Here is a 24,887-nt window from a genome sequence, read left to right on the forward strand (position 1 = left end):
CAGCTTGGGACAGGGAGCACTCAAACCTGTGCAATCCCCGTGAGGGCAGAAGGGAGCAGACCGAAAAAGCTCTAAGGTTAGCTGCGCCCTGGAAGGCGGACAGGGACTCACCTCAAAGTTCATAGAGATCGGGGGCCGAGCCCACTTCTTCTTGTCATTGGTGGGCAGCAGTTCAATTTCCGCGCTGATCTGGGATTCCTTCATTCCGGCCATACGCTTTATCCTATCAGAGAAAGCCCAGAAGTGAGAGGGTGCCTGAAGAAGAGTTATATTCTCCCCTTCGCTACATGTGCTCAGGACAGGCAGGAACGCTAAACAGACTCTGCCTCCCCAAGCCAGCCCTGCCCTTGCAGCACCCCAGACTCAACACGCTCACTTACTTCCAGACAATGGCATTCTCACTGGCCTTGTACTTTGCCTTCCCTTTCATACAGATGACTTGCACTCCACTGGTATTGAGGGGTGTTGGGATCCGGACCTGGAAGGCAAGATCTGGTGAACAGAGGCAAGGAGACTGCAGCCTGAGCACTCTTCTGCAGTCTCAGGGGAAGACTGCCTCTCCTGGACCCCCCCTTAGCCTTCCTGCTCCCATCTCAGGGCCGAAAGAACATCAGCTACCACAAAGCATCCTAGGCTAGCTCTCCAGTTTCTCGTTTTCAAGCAAAAGATTCAAACATGTTTTCAGAATCCACAACAGTCAGCAAGGAACAGGGCAGAGCTCCCCAGTTCAAGCTGCAGGAAGCCTGGCCAGTGTCAGACAGATGAGCTCAGGAAGGATGCTGGGCTGGCCAGGGACGTCTGGTTGCACCAGGCTCTGTACAGCCCAGCTTTGCAGCAGTAAGCCTTTCCCAGGAGGGGACAAAGTTGCAAAGCCACCCTTAGCCTGTCTTACACAGCTCGTAGCCTGCTGCCTGTCTGACATACCATCAGATCACGTAGGCAGAACATGCACTTCTCACAGCAGCCAAGACATTAAGTGAACAGTTGCTGCAGGGAATGAGGCCTCTGCTGAGGCTGTGCAACTGGAAACAACTTCCCGCTCCCTACTTGCAGTGGTTCCCTTCCATAGCACAGCATCACGCATCTGTGGGGCATCCAGTTCACTTGTAGGCCTGTACAAGCTTGAGGACTCATCTGTGAGGACGCGCAGCAGGGGACAAAGCAGCACAATTCCCAGGCACAAGAGACCATAGGTTGTTGGGGTTTTTTTTTTTGGTCCCCCTCTTACCTCTATCTTCTGGGCCAGCAAGGAAGGTTTGAAATTTGATTTGATGACCACCTTGACTTCCAGCTTGGTCCGACCCACCTCCCGCACCAGTGGGATCACACGGAAGGGAAGGATAATGTCCTTAGTGGTTCGGTATCTGCAGGGATGGAAGTAACAGTGAAGTCTGAGGAGGAGTTAACTCCCTTATGGTCTTAAATTGTACCACCTTCCTAAAGCGACCCTCTCTGCACACAGGGATCAGCTCAGAAACATCAGCCAGAACGGGAGCCATCCTAGAAGGAAGCAGCAGTAAGATCTGTGCTGCCATACGGCAGTGATTGAGTCCCAAGTTTTATATCTGGTTCCTGCCAATGGCCCTGTTCAAGGATACAAATTTTACAACACTGAAAACACAGATACAGCAAGCTAAAGGGTAAGGAAACCCACATCCAACACTACAGTTGTGGCAAAGAAAATCACGCAGCTGGGCTTCTACCACATTTGTTAAAGGAGAATTTGTGGGACACCCTACAGATTCCACTCAAAACAAGAAGGCAAGTGCATATTTGTTAGGTGCTCAAGGGCTGCAAGTCTGCTCGAGAGCAGCAACCCTACTGTAGCAGCAAGCAGATGCCAATGCCAGCCCGCTCATCCCCCACCACAGTACCTCATGAGCTCAAACTCTCCATCTGGTGGAATGAAGCTGATGCTCCTCTCAGAATCAAACTTGCTGAGCCTCACGCATTGGTGGAAAGTGCAGTCATCGATGGCGATTGACTGTTTGCCGCTAAAAACACGAGACACAGTTAAACAAGTGCAAGCTGCAGCCCAGATATGTTGGTGCAGTCAAAGTCTGCCCAGGCAGAAACTACTCTACAGAGCATGTTGCCATCACAGGTGTCCAGGAAATGGGGAGGCAGGGAGAGATTTAAGGGACAGCAGCCTCTTGGCTCAGACTTTCCTTGTTTCACCACCACAAAAATCTTATTTCAGGAAGCTCATTCAAAGGAATTCTCTCCCTCCTCTCCCCAAAGAGGAGAGAGATTAGAGCAGCACCCTTCTGTCATAGCCAGCAACATAATGCTTGGGTCTGCCTGCCAGCAGCACCTTAGTACTGCAAAGGCAACTCCGCTAAGCCCAAGTCTTCTCACAGCACAGTTCAAAAGGAGAGAAAACACTTTCCTGTCCAAAGCTATCCCACTGCCACACAGCCACGAGATGCCAGGTTTGTGGTCCTCCTGTTCAGAAATCTCTTCACAGCTATTGATTTCCACACTGCTAGCAGGTGGTTCGATTCTGATCTGATTTGGTGAAGACCACAATATTATGCCATAAAGTTTTAATCTCTCACTTCTTAAAAAAATCTGCACAGCTACAGTCTGTCCATGTAGATGCACTAGCCTAACCTGCCAGTACTGAGTTCTAGTCTGAGAATACTTTCCTTGCTACATATCCAGAGGTCACACACAAGACCTCTTCGCTACTGAGAGGGACCAGAAAATGAGAAGGTGGTAGAAACAGAAGAGGCAGCAGTGTAGAGAAGGTGCAGCAGTGTAGTATTGCAATATCTAGGCTGCCTCAGGTGCTGGGTTAACAGGACAACCATGTAAATGTGTTGATAGTACAAGCACTACAGGCAGGTTCAGCTGTCCTGGGAATCACCATTACCTGCACAAGTGGGAAGCAGACTGACCCCAGGCTGACTGGCTGTTTAGTTACACAAACCAGTGGGGCACTTGGTGCTTTGTAAGTGGGAGTTAAGTCTTTCCTAACCAGTTGGCCAGGTAACAGCCAATGTTAGCCAACTAGTTCCTGTTTCTTTGGAAATCTGCTGGGAAAGCCCTGCTGCCTAACACTGCTCCGGGTCTCAGGCAGCATTACTCAGGGCTTGGCATTGCTACACGCTAGATGCCAAAAAGCAACTGGCAGAAGCTGTCCCTTTTGGTCACCTCATAACTAAATGCTTCTGGAGAGTAACACCTCCAAGCTCATGCCCACTGAAGAGACAGTTAGGGATAACCACCTAGCAAGAGTCCCTGTCTATCTTACTTCCAGAACTCAAGAAAATGGCACACTTACAGGCAAAGGCACTCATGGCACAGAAGCTTTGGGACAGCATTACTGACTCTGCAGACGCCTACACAGATGACATTTTCACTAGACTACATCCCTACTGGGCAGCCACATGAGGCTCATCCATTTTACTAGCTAGATTCAAGTACAGGAAAGATGGCTTAAAGGTGACAGTGAAGCGATAGCTCTTGGCTTGGTTCTGAGAGAAAAGGCAAATAGCAGCTCAGCTCCATTTACAGGAACCATCATGGAAAGTGTCTGAGATCCAAGTTACATGCACAAGTCACACGAAGCAAGAGACAGGGGGAGAGCAGAGTGCACACATAGCTGAAGCAGATTATCTACCTTCCCAATTCACTGGGGTCAGCAAAAAAAACAAAAACAAACAACCAAGAGAAACACAGTTGAGTTACAAATGGTTAGTGAGAGAAAAGTGGTAGTCCCTTTGCTTTTATCTCTTCACCCCAAGCAGGAAGGCTGGAGAAGGCATAAGACCCGTTTTCAGCTTCAGTGTGGGTACTGATGAGGGTGCAGCTGGGAAGGAAGGTAGCTGGGCTCCTGGAAGAGATGAGCCTCTAATCCACACAGCCACTGACCACATGTATGTCAGGAGGGGCTTATCCAGGGCTAGTCTGTCAGCTGCTCCAGTTCGTGGGAACAGTCAAGCAGGCTGTGGTCAGAGGGGTTCCTTCACTGTTCCCTCAGAGCACTACTACTGCATCCTATGAATAAGAGTCTCTGCACTGACTAGGACTGCTAGAGACAAACCCTGCGAAAATCCATCTCGCAGTGTTTCCAGCTGCAAGAACTCCACACTTAACGTTTTTTGAATCTTGTGGGCTTTTTTTTGAACACTGCATTTGAATCTTAATACCTGAAGAGCTGTAGAGAAGCCCTCTGTATTAAGGCACTCAGGCTGGTAGCTTGCATGACAACTGACCTACCCAGAGAAGAGTTAGCAGTAATGTCTGAAGGGACAAAAAGATCAGCTTTGTCTGTCAAATCAGAAGAACTACTAAGTGCTGCCCTTTCATAAGAGCCCCTAGTGGCAAGTGGCTTTTACTCCAATGTCTCTTACCTTTTCCCCGTTTCATCTGCAGTCCCTTTGCCCTGTTTTTCAATTACAATCTTGTCATTCATGCCAAACTTGCACTCTGGCATTCCACTCAGATAACTCTTCATCACCACTCTGCCAGAGACATGGGCACTCAAAACCTGACCTGGTGTAGAGAAGAGCGCGGTTCAGAACACTTATGCAAGTCTCCACTCTCAAACCTTGAAGGGGAAAAGGATGCCAGCTCAATGCCTCCTACTTACCCTGCGGGGACATCAAAAGATTCACACTCTCCAGCACGTCAAGAAAGAGTTCATTGCGACGATATTTGATCCCTTCACGTCTCCATCCGATCTGTCCAGTCACCTGGCTAGTGATCTGGGACTGCTCTTCCTTAGTCTGAAGGGAAGAGATGACATCTTAGACATCTAGATTAATTCAAAGACTAAGAAACCTTGCTTTAAATCTAAAGGCGACCACTTGCCATTTATTACACACAACTGCTTTTGATGCTTAGGTACGGGTGCCGTCACAGCCCCCATGATTTGGTTCTTGTCTCCTCAGTGCAGCAAATCCTATGCCTAACCAAAAACTGGTCATAACAGCAGGAAAGGTTTTCCCATTTTGTTAGCTAGTCCATTAAGCTACATCTAGGTGCAGGGAGGCATGGGCTCCACCAATGACATTCAAATCATGACTCAGACTGTCACATCAATCCACATTAAGCAGAGAAGCAGCTGACAGGCCAGTTCACACCCTTATCCAACTCAACACCCCAGGGCCACAAGACAGCTAGTCCCCAAGGACTGCTTCTTAATGACTGCAGTCATTAGCTACGTACCAACACTAACCTAACCTGCATCTAACAGCTTCCAGGCTCTGAGCACTACAGACTGTGTTGAGAGGCACAAGGAGGTTTCCTACCTGATGCTATAGGCGGGATCCAGTCACACGAAGAAAGTCAAGAAGTAGATGTATAGCAGCAAGTGTGGTACACACAGGGTTAACAGGCAAGCAGGTCAATAGCAAGAAAAGGGAGGAAGGGAGAAAGAGGCAGGTTAAGCTTAAGGCTACCTCAGGACAGGAACAAAGCAGGCCAGCTCATTAATTAGGCAGCCAATTAGTACAAACAAGATGAGGGGCTTTGACCTTTAGCTCCCCTTGGGGAACCCAGCACTCCTAGCAGCGAAATGGCTTTTCAGGCTTGGCCCATTATGTACCACCCAGATACAAGGTAAAGCGGAGGGAGTGACAGACAGGCCAAACACCACTCCCAGTAATGTTGCCACTCCTAAAGCAAGCCCTGGATGTTTACCATGGCACAGACACCCAGACTATGGGAAGCACCAGGCACCCAGGATGGCAGACTTAAGTCTGGGTCCTGTATAAAGTTATATTCTTATTAATTCTGCTTCTTCCACCACAACTGCACAACACAGAAGTGGGTCCTGCCACACCAGCCTTGCACTGGGCCCACAGGGTGGCAGTACATGATCTCAGCTTTAAAGCAGCAGCACTTTGTTTCACCCACGTTCTTGCCACAGACAGAATCACTTCCTGAGCAAGCAGAGTCATTATCATAACTTCTAAGCGACAGTTTTATACTCCCCCGGGAACTGCCTAGGTAAATGCTCAATGCAGTACAACAGTACTTCCCTTGTCTGTCCCACAAAAAAAGCCTCCTTATCTGCCTTGTTCAATGCTTCGTTCAGGCTTAAGAGGAACAAGAGGCACATGTAGATATAACTTCCAGTTCTCTGGCTTCCAAAGGGGAACATCAGCACATGATCAGTGTCCATCTCCTGCAACAGTGTAAGTGCGAAGAACCTCAACTGGTTGCTACAAAAAGTGACTGGACGGATGTAGAAGCAGGTGCCTGGGGAGTGCTGAAGCAGAGATCACCCAGTAGCATGAGTGTTCCCCAAGGGAGGGACTGGAGACACCCAGCTCTGAAATTTCTCACAACTGGTCCAGCTCAGGGAAGTTCCAAGTCAGTCAGCTAAAACAGGACAATAATATGCAACAACTTGTACTCAGTTACCAGGATGTTGACTAGATTAAAGGCAGACAGCTACCAGGTTTCCTGGGCTCCTGCAGCTGGGGGCAGCCCTCTCCTCTCTTTCAAGAAGTAACACTAGCATTTTAGCACTACATTATGTCTTAAAGTTTGGGGAAACACTGTAACTATGAGTTGACCAACTCACTCCCAGAAAGCACCTGGAGAGAAAGAAAGTTACAGCATTCATCTAGTTAATGAAATCTGGGCAGATGCTGACACGATCTGAAGAGTGAGAGCTGAGTACACGCAGCACAGCACCACCTTGAGCTGTAAAAGCAGGTTTAGCCTCTGCTGGAAAAAGATATCCAAGCCAATACCTGCACCAGTCCTGACAGAAGACTTCAATCAGCACAGCCTGTAGTCCTGCCATTTCAGTAGTGGGCTACTTCATGGGGAGGAACTAGAAGTGAAACCATGTTGCACACTAGCACCTTTTAAAACCTGTGTGCCACATCACCCTATTCCCAGAGCAGAAGGGTGCCTCCTATGGCAAGGAACACAGCAATACTGGACCCACCTCCAAAAAAGATAAGGCAGTCTTGTTTTCCAAGATCACCAGCCCTGAAAAGACCACTGTGGCCACATAGGGTGGGCATTCTCAGAGTGCAGCAGCCCAGCATGCCTCAAATCTTTCATTGGGAACAAAGTTAAAAAGTTGAATTTGGCAAGTCTGCCGTAACTGTGGATTTTTCTCCTTAAATTCATCAGGAACTAAGCAGGGATAAGGGAACATTGACAACAGGCCACCCAGTCCCAGATTTTGGTCCAAGGTACCTGCCAGAAGTTGGCTGTAAAGTGAAGGAGGAGCTGGAGGCTAAATGTACCAGGGTAGAGAGCAGACAAGGGAACATGGCAAGTACTGTTTGAATTGATGCCCTGCCATACCGTGCCTGGGAAGGATTACTTCCGCTTTTTGCAGTGGGCTGCAGAAAATTCCAAACCAGAGCAGAATAACTGCTTACTTACATAAAGCTGAAGCCCAAACTCTTCTTTGTAAGGGAAGGGCCAAATCTGCTGTTGAATGGAGTAAGATGCTGTGACAGTGGTTTGCACACAAACAGCATAAAAGTTTGTTAAAGCAGACAAAAGCAAAAAGAGCGAGGGAAGGAAGTGAGGGTGGTGGTTAGTTTTGAGTTTTCCTAGGAACAGGAGCTGACTCAGCTATCTGAATGCTGACTGCCTAAAATGTCAGACTGCAGAAGGCTAGAGTGATTTACACTAGGGCTTGGGACGGGGGACAGACCGGATGCGCTCACATCTGGCCACTGATATATCCATGCCCTCTTGCAAAACATTGTTTGCTGTTCTAGCAGGAAATCTGTTGCTCAGAGGCGGCTTCGCTCTCACCTCCTTCTTGAGCGATGCAGCCAGTCTTGCTAGTAGATTGAAAGTTTAAAAAAGGAGTTCTTAGGAAGTCAGTGCTGATGAACAGAGTTGAAACAGAGCCTCCAGAGACTATGACCTCCACTTACCCTAGACAAGAACAGTTGCAAGGCAGGCTCTTGTTTAGCACTTTGCTTCTGTTTGTATCTTGGGGCTGAAGCTTCACTCAGATCTGTAACGTTTCAGTACTAACTGACTCCCAGCTTTTTTTCCTGACTCACCTGCTACACAGGGAAGACTAGTGAGTTTTAGGCTAAGTCCTCATTATGAGTTGCGTAGCTGTGTTAGATGGACAAGGTGAGCAATACTCCTTGGGGACATGAGAAACACTGACTATAACAATCCTTTGTTTTCAGAAGTTGAACATGAGCTGTCCAAGATGGGATGTCTAGCTTTGAGGGGTGTAGCCTGGAGTAGGATTAGAGCTAGTCTAAAACATGTTCCCAAGAACAGTCCAATTTAAGCATCTTTTTCCTTAGGTACCCTTTATCCTCTACCTCCATGTAAACTTTGTTGCAAGGGTTAATACTGTGCCAAACTCACAGTAGAGACTCTCATCTCTAACATGAGAAAGCTCAGACTGTACTGATGCTCATCTGCAAAGATGCACAGGCAGCAACAGAATAACATCAGCTCCCTGACTGACAGCAAGATTCACAAGACTGAAGAACAGTTCATTACAAGGCAAGCCTGAAAGCCTGACAACTCAAAGCACTGAAGACTGGTGGAGAACAGACCTGCTCAGCGAGATTCACACACAGAAGAGCTATTTCTGGTTCATCAGGTAGATTTGTTTATCCTCTGTCAGAAGCTGACAGAGAGCAGAGTCTAAAGCCAGCAATCATTTATATGCATTATCCTAGCTCAGGGCCCTTCCTCCTACATCTTATCATGTGCCAGGAAACATGAGGTCACACAAGCACAGAGATACTTACAACAAGATGCCCCTGAACTATATCCCTGCCAGGGTGTCCTCTATCTACTCTGGCACCTCCACTCAGCACAGATCAAATGGTTAGTTGGTAGTTAAGACTGTACTTTCCTGAACAGGCTTACAGAAAATTAACCAGCAGAGAGAGCAGTGCTGTACCCTATATTCCTGTGGTTACCTGACTCTTGATGCCTTGCTGAGTGATGAAGGTCTTCAGGGCCCCTGTTTCAGAGTTCTGAGGATAGCCAAAGTCCAGGATTTCTACAGAAGGATAAGAGGAGGTTAGTTCAGAACTGCAAGGTACAAACGTGCCAGCTGGTCCTATGAGGAGAGAGCCAATTAGTGCACAGACACTGCTTACACATTACATTTCTGGGTAAGTTGCTAGAGTACTCCTTACTAAGAAAAAAGAAACAGCCTTGCTAAATTGACTTCCCAGTGCAATATTTTGGAGAGAAGGTGTGATGGAAAGCTGTCCAGCTGACGAATCTGCTGCTTTTTAAGAGCAACTGCACTTTAGGCCTAAATATCAATTAGTCTAGCCACGTGCACAGGGCACACAGAGGAGTCAATAAAAATTCTTTTTCTGCTGTTGGATAAACCCTTATCTATCTTCACAACATTTTATTTAGGTTTTTATTTTCTTATGAAGATGTAATCAAAAAAATCAAAACCTAAAAAACCAACAGCAGAATAGTGGCACTGCAGGGTGATCAGTGTGGGAGAGAAACAGATGTTAACCACAGACAGTGCACTTAACACCCACTCCCCTCAAAAAGGAAAGGAACAACCCACAAGAGATCTAGAGGGGAGAAGACAACCACCAACATGAACACCGAGTAACACCACGCTGACAGGTTTTGATCTCTCTGTGCCTACCAGAAGACAGCAGTGACTGACCAAAGCAGAGAAACAGCAGTCTCTCAATCTGCCCACAGAGGAAACAGAGAAACCATCAGTCACTGTGACCCTTGGCTACGAAACCCAGGACACACGTGTGGTGCCTTGTCCAGAAAACAAACTGAAGCTTAACTAATACAAACAAAGTGCTCATATTATGCAAAACAGGGACAGCTTAAGGGCAATCTCTACAGGCAGGCTGATATCGCGAGCAGCTGAAGGGACACTGTATTCTTATTCTGTGGTAAAATCTGGAGCCGTTATCACTGGGGGAGGTAGGGCTGGTACAGAGCAGGTTGGGTTTTATTGATTTCCTTCCGTCTCAGAACTGCCCAAGAGGCAACTAGCTGCAGCCTGGGGTGACTGCTACCATACAGTGCTAGAGCCACCTGGGCACTAGCTGGGACAGATGGCCTTAGAGATGCTAATGACAGCCCTCAGGATAAAGATAGCCCTACATCTACACAGGATCCACCTAGAAGCTGGGGTGCAGTACCAGCTGCCTCATTTATACAAGCGCACAGGTGCCAACATTTCAGCAGAGAGCCATGATCAACACAAGGGTATGAGGCTTAAGATGTTATCCACACTTACAGTACAGGTGGCATCTGAAAGCAGAACAAGTAATTTTGAACTCAGTCACACGTTAAAAATACTTCAAGGATTATTACTACACCAAACTAAGGGTTTTAGAATGACCAAATGCAGTATCAGACAGCAGATAACGGAAACATCTCACCATCCAGTAGCTCATAGATCAGCACAAAGTTGTTCTTTATGTTCTCCTCACTGATTTTTCCAAAGTAGGCAGTCATCACGTCACACATCTTGTAAAGAAACTCGAATACCATGGCAGCGTTGACATTCTGCTTGGTGACGGCAGCCAGCCAGATGTTGGAGCGCTTGACATGGAAGAAACTTGTGCGGGCGATGTTGGTGACAGGTGAGCGTACCTGCTGCCGTGCGTGGATGACATTGACGCGGAAAGCGTCAACAGCATTCCGCCTACAAGATCACCACCAAAGATAAGTTAGCACAGCACACATGAAAACAAGCTGGCTACACAGTTCTGCTTATGCGATTACAGTCAGACACTGAACTACATACACCAAACTCACTTAGGAAGGGTGCCCGGGGATGTCTCTAAGAGGGACAAGTAAAGGCTCTGAGCAACGTTAGACATTAAATTCTGCACAAACTAAAGGAAAGACAGTGCTACTGGTCTCTTAAAGAGCTTTGCACTACAGTGTAACTGTAGTCAGAAGGAGAACTTAACCTCCATCTGGAGTCAGATGGCAAAGGAGCCTTCCCTTCAATTACTTTTGCTAGCACTCCCAATTGATTTGCCATAGCTGGGAATAAATATAGTAGTGTTTTACAGCTCAAAGAAAAGCCCGCTTCTGATTAAACACCTAGTTACTGTCTACTCTGCATGCCCAGGCCTTCATACTCTTGCTCCAAAGCAAGCTGTAGTCTCCCAAGATATATGTCAACGGCATTGCCTCCCAGACATACCACCGAGGAAAACACCAGCAAAACCTACCCGGGTCACCTGACGGACATCAGTGTCCAGGTATACCACAAAAGGGAGATTTAGTTCTCAGATCTGCCTCACCTCCATGCCCCACGCACCACAGAGGGCAGGCTCAAAGCAGCAAGCAGGATTAGGAACACTTTTGGCTTTCCAGTTACACGTCCTCTCAAGCCTGCTAGGCTTCAGAACAGGTCTCTTGCATGTGGACTTAAGGTCCCTATAGTGCTGCATGCTAGTGGCACTGCATTACATGCACTGGACAGTCCAGCACCATTTACAGTAAAGAGGTTCTGCACAGTGCTGAAAGTGTGCTGTGCAAGCTTCCCCTAGCTGCTGCCATCTTTAATCCAAGCTGTCTATACACTAGTGACACTAAACAAATCCCTCCTGGGTGAACAGGGCATTCCGGATGTAATTCTTCCACACTAGAGTTTCCTTATCCTGTAGCTACAAGTCAGGCTAAACTCCCCAAATAAAAGTTTAAGTCCACCAATCCTAAGAACACAGGAAGGAAGCCTGAGTGCTTTGTATGACAAGACCAAGACTTAAAGCAGTAATCTATACACCAAGCCAAGACTCATCTAATTGTGCTTTACTACTCATACTCTCAGGCACTGTGTGGAACAGTAGGTCTTCTGACTGCAGCATCGAGGCCATGGTACTGATTATGCAGCACCATGTTTCAGAGCAGACAGTAACAGCATCCTTACAAGCAAAGATACAGGCATACAAATGCTTGTAAGCATTGAGGGTTGTCAACAATCCAGCAGACAGTTCCAAGTTTGAAAACAAAGCATATTCAAGGGAACATATGCTACCACAGCAGGTGTTTGTTCCTTGAAGGTCTGAGTATATATGTAGAAGCTCCATCAGTAAACATGCTCCCCCGTAAGTAAAGTTCTGGCTTTCAAATAATTCTCAGGTTTTACTGCTCCAGAATGTTTGGAAGTTTGAGTTAAATTAATGTTTCATTTCTATCTTAATTTTTCCATAAGAAAGCAATTTGATCTACTATGAAATAACAATATCTAAAAGCCCCGTTCCTCCCCTCCAGTAAGCCTTGCAAGGAAAGTTCAGCTTGTTCTGGAGCATTAGCCCTCCCAGCCTCAAGTTCTAACCCACTACAACTAGTACCAGAACCAGAAACCAGACTGGTGCACGCTAGAGGAGAAGCCTCAGGTTGGCGATGCTTTTCTAGCCCACCAGTTGCCCACTGTGCAGTGCCAGTCATGGCCTACCACGCGTGTCTTACCTATTGCTACAGCAGCCAATGAGATGGGATGGACAGAAATGGCGCCAGCGGAGAAAGGAGGAGTGACAGCAACAAGAGAAAGGGTTAGAAACACACACACACAAGGCACAATGAATCCAAAGAGATAAGAAGAGACCAAACAACACCCCCTCCCCCTGCTCCTGGGCACAAAAGGCCAAGGTGGTATTGGATGGACACTAACAAGCTGTGGCAGCAACGAAGCCCTCGCAAGCCACAATGCTGACATGCCATGGTCAGGCTGCCAGCGTGGACAGACCTGTGTTTAGCTGAATTTTAAGGCTAACTGGACATTTAGTCCAGATGAGCTGCATCTGTACCACATCAGTGACACCCAGTCTACTCTGCTAATACATGTAACAGACCTTGGAGGGGAAAAACCCCAAGGCCTCAATCTGATGCATTGCCTGGGGACCACAGAATATCAAGCATCTTCTTCCCAGCCTGCCTCAGAACAGGGCTGCAAGTCCAAGCGGGCATTTCTATGACAGTACTTCTCATTTTAAGTTGTTTGGGTTGATGCTTTCTGACTTGGTCCAGCCAACAGGAAATACAGCAAGTTTGATAGAGCTGGAGCACATCTGGAAAGATACAGCACATCCTGCAGATTCAGATACTGCTCTATCCAGCTTGCACTTTTTCCTTAGGGATCGAGAGCCATGAAGCTGTAGTGATGTATAAGAAGCTCAGAAACCAAATGCCTATTACATTTATAAAGTGCATGCAGTTTGTCATGTAAGCTGCTCAGTTTCAAATAGCTTATTTTTATTAAATAGCTACATTCTTAAATGCAGGTAGGTTCTCCCAATGACTACGTCACTGAAGAACAAGGCACTTGAAGATCACAGTAGAGGCCTCCATAGTATCTTGAATTAAATGTACGGTGCTTTGGTTTTTTTTTTTTTTTTTTGAGAAGCTGCTTATACATGCAGCTAGCTGCTGTATGGACAGATGCACTACATGCACTAAAGCCATTCTAAGTTGCAAGCAAAGGAAGTTCAAGTTTTGTGGTACTTCTGCCTTTAACAAAGTCAAGGGAAGGGTTTCTTCATTGACCATCACTTTGCTCATTAACATTTGAGCTAGTATGTGCTTATTTAGACAAACTGTGCAAGAGGAGGGGTTCTCATAACCACTGATAAACTTTAATCTCTCCCAACACAGAAGCTGAGCCTTCAGAATGCCAAAGGCAAATGCAAGACCAAGGAATCTTAAGGGTCACTCACACACAGACAAGCAGCAGCTATGCTCATTTGCCATTCAACGTAACTCCCAGCAAGCTGGGTGGGCTCAGCCCTCAGCACTCCAGATCTATCATTTAGGAATTAACAACTGTACAGTATTCTAGAAGTCTATTACCTGGTTGGTTGGTTAGAGACAGAATTCCTTCAGTGTTGAGTACAAGCTATAGTATCACGGCTATTCCTTTCCCTACCTCCCCCTCTGAAGGTTAGGATACAAAAAGCTTTTAAGTAGACCTGGTATTGATGCTAACATCCAGGCTAGGAAATGGCAAGATTCTCAGTTATTTTGTTACACCACAAGATGAGACGCAGCCATTTTAAGATAACTTGTTATGTAAGGTTACATATCTAAAAAAATTCCAAACCAGGTCTGAAGGCCTGTTTCAGAAGGAATCCAACACCTTGGGGAGCAAGCTTGGGTAACAGCCAGCACCAGCTCCACCTATGTCACAAGACTGACACTTCCACAGGAACCGAATGGAGGGTTTCACTCAAGGGAACACTTGACTGCTGAAGTCCTAGAGAAAACACTTGAATCTTTTTGGCACCTTCTGCCAAATGAAAAAGTCAAGACAGATCAGACAGGAAAACACATTTTTTAGTTTTGCCTGGCCAGCCAGCAGGAAGTACTTTATCACGTAGTGAACACAAGTCACTCGCTCTGTAAGAGGAAGGAGTCAAAATTAAAAGCAATAGAAGATCACTACATTAAAAGTAACTTCTTCACTCCCCAGCTCACATCTGCACAGCCCGAATGCCCTTTAAATTAAAAGGTCTTCTTGAATAAACATTGCTTTGAGTACGATTCTATCGTTAGGTGCTTTAAGTTCACAAGCCACTAAAAAGGTAAGGTTTTGGCAGAAACTGCAGTAACAGTGTCCCTAGCCCCCTCTCCCCCACCACCCAATGTATTCTCACAATTTATCTATAATCCAGACTGGCTTGGCTCCATCACTGTGATATCTATTCATTAGGAGAACTTTACAAAATCAGATGTGGCATAAGCTGAAGCTCTTCAGAGCAAATCAAACAAGTATGCAATGCCAAAATGAGTTAGTACACCAGAGGTAAAAAACTTTGCAGCCAGTATTTTTCTGCTTCAGAAGTACAATGCTTCCTTGGCTCTGCTCTGTGTGGAAGTCCTGGAACAACTTACTCAACCTTAGAACAGCTACTTTACTCTGCCTTTGTTGATTCAGAACAAGCCAAGAGATTTAAAGCTCATTAGGTGAAGCCTTATTATTACAGACACTGTGTTGACTGCTATTCCATCAATGAAACACCGCAAGACTTGACTAGCTACTAGTTCTACCTCAACTTTTAACCTCTACTAGACAATCCATAACCAGAAGGAACACACGCTTCAGACCAGAGCAGTCTGAAGGCAGACTGGCTTGACAGTTTTTTGTAATTCGTGGCAACAAGTTGTTTCACAGCACATCCTATTACTATTCATTATGGAGACCTGGTACAAACTATTTTTTCTTGAACTGGCCAGGTGCTCTCGTTGGACTTTGAATTAACATCTACCACAGTCATCATTCCATTAGCTATGTTTTAACTCCGAAAACTTCAGTTACTAACTTCCACCTAATGCCTAACACTAGTGAAAACCCACTAGGAAAAGTAATGTACAAGAAAGTCACTTAAGGTTTTCAGTTCAATCATCATCATCGCTTGGTACTGGGTTCCTTATATCTCTATCCACTGCCTATAAGACACCAAATTTTTAGTAGGGTTTCTTCTGGGAGCTAGCTGCCTAAGGACTGTACAGATCCAGTCTAAGTGAGCATCGTAACAGTTGTGTGAAGTACAATGACACACCTACAATCTACCAAAGGCTTTCAGCGCTTCCCACAACTTTATTTACCTAATGAATATAAGCTTTTCATATACAAGGCTGCCATACAAAGTTGGGGGACAGAATGCCAGCTTTAAGTGTACAGCTATGGTTATTATGAGACTGCTTGGCATAACTTTCCAAGACCAGAATCTTCTGTATGCCTATACTTGATGTTAGACATCTGTTTGAAACTCAGAGCCCTGGTTATAATGCATGGCAGACAGTTCCCACATTACCGCTCCCATAAAGTTATACCAGTGAGGCTGGTAGACTCCTACAGTGGCAGTTCACATTGCTGAAGCGTTTGGAGCAACAGCCAGATCTCTACCATCCAACATAAAGTCCCAGGTTTGGCTGCAGGCCATTCTTTACTACCATCTGGAGGTGACCAGGGCTTAACAAGCTTTTTTTTTTTCCCTGAACTAAGCCTAGAGCAGCAAGTTAAGTTGCAGTCTTACATGCATGCACAGCTAAAGCAGAACAAAGCAGCTCTGAGTTGTTGACTGCACCAAAATGAGACAGAAATGCAAGGACCAGGGATGCAACACAAACACTTACCCAATGTCATCCCGGTAGACTCGAGAGATTAAAACCTCTCCTTTGTGATTATAGATGAATAAGCCTCCGATCATGATGGAACTTTAGTCTTCTCTTCCCATGTTGCTTAAGACCTGAAGCAAGAGAGGGCATACATCAGTGGGCTGCATGGCAGCAAGCAGTAAAGCAGGCACAGACTTTGACACCTGCTGGCTATTCACCAGGGCACAGACACCTTTTGTCACACCCATTCTCAAGCAGAAGACAATTCTTACAATACCTGTGGTAGCGAGGACCTTACAGCATACATCTTGATGCCACAGAATACCAACTCCAGCAGACTGCTGGGAGGGACAAGAGATATTCCTGGAAGTCTGATGGTGTGGGCTACTTCAGCTAATTTATCTTGTTACATCTGGCCAGGCTAGCACATGGCTGAGCCTCAGCAGGACAGCTAGAAACTTGGGAGCAGCTCTAGTGCTGGAAGCAACTGCCTGCCTCATGCTTACACGCTGGAGGGAACAGTCCTTTATAAGTAAGGAGCTCTATTAGAAACAGTGTTTTACTTTGGAGAGGAGGGAAGTAGCCTTATTGCTGCAGTTACAGATTATATTTTTTTATCTGCTAGGATTTTCTATGGAAAAGTACATGTTCCCAATGCACAGTACAGACTAAGTACTTAAGCCCCAACTACATCCCAGTCTCTCCTGATCAGCGTTCCCTCATGTTTGCTGCAGAACTGCCCCTTGGGGGCACACCGTAACAAGGACCCAATGAGAAAGCCCATTGGGAACAAACTGCCTTGTTCCAGACCTAAAGAGCCACCACAGGGATCCTGACAGAGGCCCAGCTGAGTGACTTCCTGAGATCATCCGAAGCAACTCAAGAGCTGAGGTCAAGGTGTATACATCAGCTACCATGCATCCCATAACACATGAGGCTCTGAATGTGACTGCCATTTGTAGCCAGGACTGAAGCTTAAAATTAGCACTGGAATAGATACACACTTCTCATTCCATTCGGCAGCACAGATAGATCAAGCCTCAAGTGTTAGTAGTGCCTGACCTATCCCCTGAACACAAGAAAAAAACCTACAGGCCTGGAACTACAAGCAAATCATAGACCCTTTATTTCTACTACAAAGGCTCTATTTCCCCAATGACTGAGATAAAAACCTGACGAGATTCTTAGTTTGTCTTCTTGCATGCAGTTCACACAAATGTTTGAGATGTTACCAAGCCTATTACTGTATGGCAGGGGGTTCTCAGCAGCAAGTACACTTTGGTTTATTACAGCTTTTATATGGTTTTGCTACAGCAATGTTACAGCCTTTGCTGATCCCCAGCAGCAGCATACTGAGTAACGCTTCAGAGACCAAACCAAGACCAGTTTGGCCACAAGGTGCCATTGGAATGGGAGATCTCTTTATGACCCACTTTAATTTGGGCTAGTGCCTCAGAAGTTACCCTCTTAAACTGGTAATCCTCTCCTTTTTCACCAGAAGATTGGTTTGGAGAGCTACAAAGCTGGTAGACATTATTGACGCAGAAGACTTTTTTTTTTAAAGTACACAGCTACTTCACCAGATCCCATTCCTGTAGCCATATGCACCCCTATTCACTTAAGTCCAAGCCATAATACCCACTCCAGCAACTGCTTGGTTGGCTTACAGAGAAGAGCACTACAAATGTGACAGGGCAAGCCTTGTGACAATCACATCGGCATTTCTCAGCTTTGGCACTGCAGAGCCTTAGATAACCAACGATCTCCACACTGTTGTTGGGGTGGGTTAGCCTACACCCACTTGTCTGGGCTGGACGGAAAGGATAGGGAGAGGCTGGCCTAGAGACAGATGCTAACAGTCAACAGATACTTGCTCAGGAACACAGCAAAAGTGAAGTTAAAGTGACCTAGCCTCAGATCATCTCAAAGGCCAGGGAAAAAAAAGAGAATACAAAAGCAATACACGCATCAGAGGGACAAAAGGACTTCCAGGGTAGAAGCCTGGAGTACTAAGTGTAACATAACCTCTAGATGTTACATTCAAGAAACTAAAGTAGCTGTCTATTTGAAGGGACCGCTGCAGATGCAAGTTCTGTGCTAAAACTAATTTATAGTACAGCCACTAGTTTTAATTTCAGAGACACAAACTTCAAATTTCATAAACCTTTACACCAACATTTTTAGCTATATCTAGTGAGTCCTCAGAGACTAACTTACACATACTTCTCTGCTATAGCTCTTCAGCTACCAGATGGCCGATTCTGCTCATTAAAAGGAAAAGGCAAAAAAGTATCAGTCAGTTGTTAAGTCAAAATAGAGAGAAAGAGACAGACTAGCAGTTTTCCGAAAGCTCAGTAGTGAGCTTCCTGGCTTTTACTCCCACATTCTGCTGGTTGAGTGTCTCTGGCTATTAACAGGCTGCCTCCTGCCACTTGTCAATGGCTTCATATAGCACCGTCATGACTCCATCTAGCACAGAAGAGATTTTCAAATATGTTTTTTTCTTCCATTCCCATTAATGACACTTCATAACTTCAGGATACAAGTATTTTGTTTACTTCCAGTACAAGTCTCTGTAACCAAGCCTATTAAGACAGGCAGCACAGAGTCTGAATTTCCCATGTAGTTACAGAGTGGGAAAAGCCCTCTGTAGCTGCTTACTGTCCCATGTAGGAGAACCAGGGCTACATGGTGTAGCTGGCAGCAAGGCCAGCATCCCTATGCCAGAAGACAGAGACAATCCTGTTGGTGAACAGAACAAACCCAGGTTCTCAAATTTAAGGAAGTGGCTGTACCACAGACTCCTAGCTACTTAAATGAAACACACACACAGCCCTGACAAGCATGAGGGAGGCCACTGAAAGGTGGCCTGCAGGGCTAGACCTCAAATCATGAAGACTATCTGTTTGAATACAGTTGCCCAACAAGTCTGGCAGATGCTGAAGCTGTAATCCAGCAAACATTTGAAAGGTCATTCACACAGGCCAAACGGTTAAAAAAAGAACCATTATGAGAATGACAGTAACTTGCTGCCTGCTCTAGGAAATTCTTTCCTAATTAGTATTTTCTCATTCCAGCTAAGAGACAAGGATGTCTTTTCAGACCGCTACAGTGCTGGCTTCCACATTCAGATATGGACTACTGCTACCAAAGGTAAAGAAGAGATCCTGCATCCTCTTTAAGACTTATACTGCATAGAATAGCTTCCTGGAAGCTTATGCAACTGGTCAAAGCTGGATCACATGAATCCTACAAACCCTTTCCAGAAGATTCCTAGAAAGCACATCCTAGTCTTAAAAAAAAAAATAATCACCCTCTTGGGTTTTAACGCTGCTTAAGTTATTTGTTTCACTATTTTTAGCATAAAGGAAAAGTCTGCTTTGATGAGCAACAGCATCAGACACACAGTATACACAAGACAAAACCTCTTGCTAGCATGACAAGCTAATCATTTTCTGAAAAAGTCTTGACTTGAATATTTACTACATGACTACAAAACGCATAGAAGACTGCTGATCAAGCTTCATGTTGGAAATTAAAAGTCTTCTCTTAGGAAGATCCACAAACTGTGAACGTTGACTGAGGTAACAAGGCTATGTTTTCTCATATGTTAGGTTAGAACATATTCTGTAATAGCTTTACTTAAGTTACCAGTAAACATCAGAATTTTTAATTGCATCACAGCACTAAGCAGCAGAGTCAACTGCTTACTTATACATTAGTAAAAACCTGTCAGATTGAATCGTTCTGTATCTACTCTCAAACACATTCAGTCCTTAAAAAAATTATATATTTGTCAATGCAAAGAAGTGCTAGGCTTCTTCCTTATACAAACACATTGGGAGCAGAGTTCAGGCTTCAAACTTCCCATGCACGGTTAGCTCCTAACCTAAACAGCTTCGTTTGCACATTTAAGAATCACATGCTTCATACTGCAGATCTGTTAGCCTCCGATGTCAACAATGACGGGACAGTCAGATAACAGTAAGGACAGGTCAAGAAAACACTCCCCAGGAGATACCTCTGCAATGACTTATTTTAAAACTCTCAATAGATCTCTCTTTAAGGTATTTGCTCAGTTTCTTCTTGAATCTCAGCATCAGCAGCATTCCCACAGCAAAAAAAAAAATGTCTAGTTTTATAACCACTGTATAAAATACTCTCCCTTTTTGTTTTAAGCCTGCTTTTTCTTCCTTCCCCCACCTTTGTTTAATGGCCTCCAGTTCAATTGCAGGAAGAAGCAATTAAAAACTAAACCCCACACATCTCCACCTTCTCCACTGCCTTCATTGCTCCTTTCCCAGGATGAGATGTTCCCACCTTACTCAACTGCTCTTCACAAGGAAATTGCTTTATGCTTTGGTCTTTCTCAGTGCCTTCTCTAAATGTTTTCCTCCTGAAAGTGAGCACAAAACTGCACAAGTTATTCAAGATGTAAGCAAACTATGATACAGACAATATGACAATCATACATATGCTTTGATCTTTTCCTAGTGGTTCTTGATATCCAACTTCACCACCACTCAGCAAGAAGCTAATGATCCAAGATCAGACTGAATTCAGTCTTCAAGGTGATTAACCACATTACAGGTGAAGCTACAATTGCCTTTGCTCCCTAATCAACCTACTTGCTATATGCACCATTGTACACTTATGCAAATTTAGCATGCCATTTTATGGTGCCATCCACAGTACCTCTATGGTGTTTTTGACCTACTTTGCCCCTACTACTCTAAATACCCTCATACCTACACACCACCCCCTGCCATGACTACTGACCAGAGTTGTTCTTATTGCAAATCATCATTTACTACAAAATAGTAACATGCAGGGAGATTTGCCACCAACCAGCTGGTGCATACCAGCCATGCTACACTGGCAATGCAACTCAGTATCAAACAACTTGCTTGGAGTCAGAGAGGCTCTGCGCCATGTGAACCCCTGGTTAATACCTGAGGTGGTAGTTCCACTTACTACAGATACAGCCACAGGATCAGGACCATTCTGCCAGTTTGTTTTATAACAGCAACCTACCAGCATAAATATATCCGAGAGATATGCACTAGCGTTATTTCACTTGTAGTAGCAGCTTGCCTCCATACTGGTTACAATTCTCCTCAAGCTTGAAAAAACCTCACAATTCTACAGCTCTACAGATTAAACCTGAATTCACATTTAAGTGCAATTTACCTAACTTAACTTGTCAGACAGCTGGTAAAGTGTCTCCAGGTACCATGCAAAGTCACATGGACTAAGGACAGTGAATACAAGGAAACAGTTTTAGATGACTAACCTGACTATACCAGCTGTCAGGCCTCTGCGGTAGTTGAAGGACACATGCAGTACAAACCTCTTGCTGCACTCCCATCTAAAGACAGTAGGGACCAAGGAGATCTCAAGTGCACAAGGTATTTAACACAATTATAAGCAGATTTTCCTTGCTCTGTTTGACTTCTGTAGTCCAGCATTTTGAAGAATTCCAAGTGTCACAAGCACAGACAGACAGCACAGCAGCATCAACACAGCTTACAGCAAGTTTGGCTTGCTGCAGTGCCGTTCTCTGCCAGCCTTCACCAAGCCTGCCTGTGACAAAAGTTCAGGGAACACTGACAACACTACAGTGCTCTGCTCAAGCCTTACATTACACCCTTCCCAGGCACAAGACCAGAGTACCACACTCCCTCCCCACTACAGTTACTTCCATCAGTTAATGGGAGCATGTCCACACAGCTGGAAACTCAAGAGGTAGAATGACTAGTCGAGAGATATATGAACAGATGAGAGTAAAGCTATACAAAGGGCAGCACGCAAAAGAAAGTTGCTTAAAGCTCAGCAAGAAGAATGGCTCTCTAAAATGACAATGGCTCTCCTTGAAGTGGCTGCAGTAAAAATAAGCCTGCTTTGTTTTGATCCTCATTTGTGTTTCAGCACAAGTTTCACAGATACTGGTTTCAATTATTTCAAGGTTACACTGCAATTAGAATGAGGTTTATAGTAGTACAGTTCAGATTTGGTATGATCTTCCACATGTTTTTAAATAATGAGTGGCTTTCTTTTCAGACTGGCTTTGAAAATGAAAGATCCTAGTGCTTGCAATGGTTAAGAACTGCAGGGAACAGAGCTTAAATTAGTTTGAGACTGACATTCAGTGACTCACGGCTGCTGGAATCAGAAGGGCCCAGAATAAGAAATCCACCACAGGAGATGGGTTCATCTGCTCGCTGTGCATTAAGCGACATGACTCAGAAAGCTTCCCAGCATTGCTCAATCAGATTTCAGTGACTCATTCTGCTCTTGTCTCCAGCCAGCCTTTTCTAGGGAGTTTACCCTACACTGTTTTTGAGCTTCCTCAGGCTAATAGCAAGACACAGCTTAAGAGCAAAGCCCATCACTTCAACGGTTCATCACTAAGTGTCTGAAAACCAAGATGACTCTAGCTGAAGCCTTCGAGTTACAGGTCCATCAACTGCATTTTCAGCGCTTTGCAGCTCCACTCCTTCTGTTTCACTAGCTTGAACATATGGCAACCTGCTCCACACTGCTAGCTACAGTCCTGTTTTCTAGTTAAAGCATGGATGGATTTATTCTAGTTAAGGTACAGAGACAATCCACATGTATGTTGAATTCACACCAGTTGGTGACTAATCACCTTAATTTAGGAACAACAGTCCTCTCCCAATACACTCTGCATTCTTCAAGCAGCTAGCTACTGGGGTATGAGTGAAATCTAACATCTGAATGTTGCTCCTACAAAATACCTACGGCTAGTACACTACCTACTCTCTGCCAAGTACCTGCATTCCCATATACTTCTATTTCAACCCCCAAATAGAAAGGAAAAGGGTCAGGAAGAACATCACAGACAGAACACATTTACACATGTTTACAAACACACTAGGAGTTAAGGCTATGTGGAAATGCCCTTTCACTCAAGTGAAAATGAGAGCATTAAGATACACCTTCATAGCAACTGTGGCAAAGTTACAATATTAGGACAGCCAGCTAAAAAAAAAAAGTGTAAAAAAAATGCTGGGATATAGATTTGAATGTATTTCAGTAGTTACATAACTGAAAAGCAGCAGGATTAGCTGGACCTACAGTGACTGACGTAGTAATGTGCACCTTCTTAAAAGAATCAAGCATACTCATCTCAAATCATGTCATCATGTCACTGCTCATACTGTGCAGGAGATGTGCATTAGGAAGTATCCCTCTCAAACATCATGACATATTTGACGAAGCACCAGAAGCCAGCCTGAAGCAGGTTAGCTACAGACCATAACCAAGGGAGTCCAGAGAAAGATAAAGATGCAATAAAGCATAGTATCTCAAAACCCGGGTTTGCCTACCAATTCTATCACAGATGAAAATGCTCTATTTATTAAGTCTGACCTAAAGACAGGTAGTTCTCCAAAAGCCATCAGACTGTGCCCTTTCAGACACACATTGTGCCACACGCTTGGAATGTACGGGTGCAGTCAGGAGCATAGGCTCAGGCAGCGGGATCCTGTTGCTGGACTGTCAGTAGCTTTACATATTCTAGGATGCAACAAGTGGCTGAGCTGGGAGCTACCTAGTGAGAAGATGCACTGAACTTGCACTTAGCGAGTGGAAACTCAGCGGCTCCTTCCTGCAAGTAGGTAAGAAGCCAGCTTGTGACTTCCATTCCCTCTTTGTGGATTCTGACCTAGAATAGCTGTAGAAAAATAAACAACATACAGCACAGAGCTTTCTTAGACTAAACAAGGCAAACTAACAAGCATAATTTGTTCTCTCTGTGGCAGTTTGTATCTGCAGTAACTCTTCCAGAAACACCACAGCAAACAGTACCAATTCTCCAGTCTTTGTCCAGCGCATTAGTTTCCCCTGGTCTCTCTACTTGAGAAGCCATTAGCATCACACTAGTAAAAAGACACCACTGTAGTACCACAGTCATCTGCTCATTAGGGTATCAAAGACAAAGCTGAATTCTAGCCTAAATCCCAGACACACAGACATTCAAACAAACAATTTTCTCCAATACATTTGTCCCATAACCTGAAGTCTTTCAGGTGACACCACATCCTTCCTTGCACCATCAGGAACAGTGCTAGCTTCAACCTATACCACAAACTTTGGAACACAGTTGTCTGCCTCTTGTAACTGTATTTGCACAAATGAAAACAAAACAAAAAGCTATCTGCTCAAATTCATTGTTTTGGAAAAACGGTGAGTTGTTAGTCAGTTTTCTGCAGCGCCACAAGACAACATGGCTGCAGTAACCACAGCTTCACATCCAGGCAAGAGATGCTTGTTCTAGCTCTATAAATATGAGGTACTGTAGGAAAAAATGTCATTCGCAATGTGCCTACAGCCTAACGGTACCAGAGCCATCATAGGCTTTAGGCATATATTAGTATTTTTGCCTCAGGAAAGAGCAAATGCAGTTGTCTGTATCCTCTCATGCCAGTCTCTCTAAGTTCAGGGCAGGCAGAAGCTGTGGAACTCTTGAGCCAAATGTGGCTGCTATCATGGCGGGTCAAATTCTCTGCTGTTTCTTCAGAGGTGCAGTGGTACCATGGCAGCTCAAAAATAAATGCTCAGAGGCAGCCTGTCAGCAGGGATAGGAACTTACTTACCGTGCCCCCGACAACGTAACTACAGTTTCACATTACCACGCAAGGACCAACAGCCTCAGGATTTAGCAGGCACTGATAGCACCGAGTGCATTTGTCCATTGGGATCAGCTGTATTTTACTAAGCCAGCTGCGCAGGTGCCACTCTCACTACAGAGATACCTCTCCAGAGAAGAGTCTAGCACTTTAGGTGGTGAAAATAAGTGTACGACACGGTCTGTCAGCTACCTTCAA

General features: G+C 45.1%; 1 protein-coding gene across 5 annotated transcripts in view; it reads right to left on the reverse strand.

The window, feature by feature from the left end:
- AP2M1 (adaptor related protein complex 2 subunit mu 1) overlaps positions 1-24,887 on the reverse strand; it is a 29,679-nt gene that overhangs the window by 1,355 nt on the left and 3,437 nt on the right. For 4 of the 5 annotated variants that reach the window (XM_056358161.1, XM_056358162.1, XM_056358164.1 and 1 more), the window contains 9 exons: positions 16,057-16,169; positions 10,347-10,612; positions 8,886-8,968; positions 4,598-4,733; positions 4,359-4,500; positions 1,875-1,994; positions 1,229-1,364; positions 381-478; positions 112-223 (listed from right to left, as the gene is read on the reverse strand). In XM_056358161.1, coding sequence (XP_056214136.1) covers positions 112-223; positions 381-478; positions 1,229-1,364; positions 1,875-1,994; positions 4,359-4,500; positions 4,598-4,733; positions 8,886-8,968; positions 10,347-10,612; positions 16,057-16,130 — 1,167 coding nt within the window. In that variant the 5' untranslated portion in view covers positions 16,131-16,169. Of the gene's footprint in view, positions 1-111; positions 224-380; positions 479-1,228; positions 1,365-1,874; positions 1,995-4,358; positions 4,501-4,597; positions 4,734-8,885; positions 8,969-10,346; positions 10,613-16,056; positions 16,170-20,358; positions 20,415-24,887 lie in introns of those variants that run through there. The other variant, XM_056358163.1, reaches the window with a different exon arrangement.

Source organism: Falco biarmicus, chromosome 13 (assembly GCF_023638135.1).
Source record: "Falco biarmicus isolate bFalBia1 chromosome 13, bFalBia1.pri, whole genome shotgun sequence".
NCBI lineage: Eukaryota > Metazoa > Chordata > Aves > Falconiformes > Falconidae > Falco > Falco biarmicus.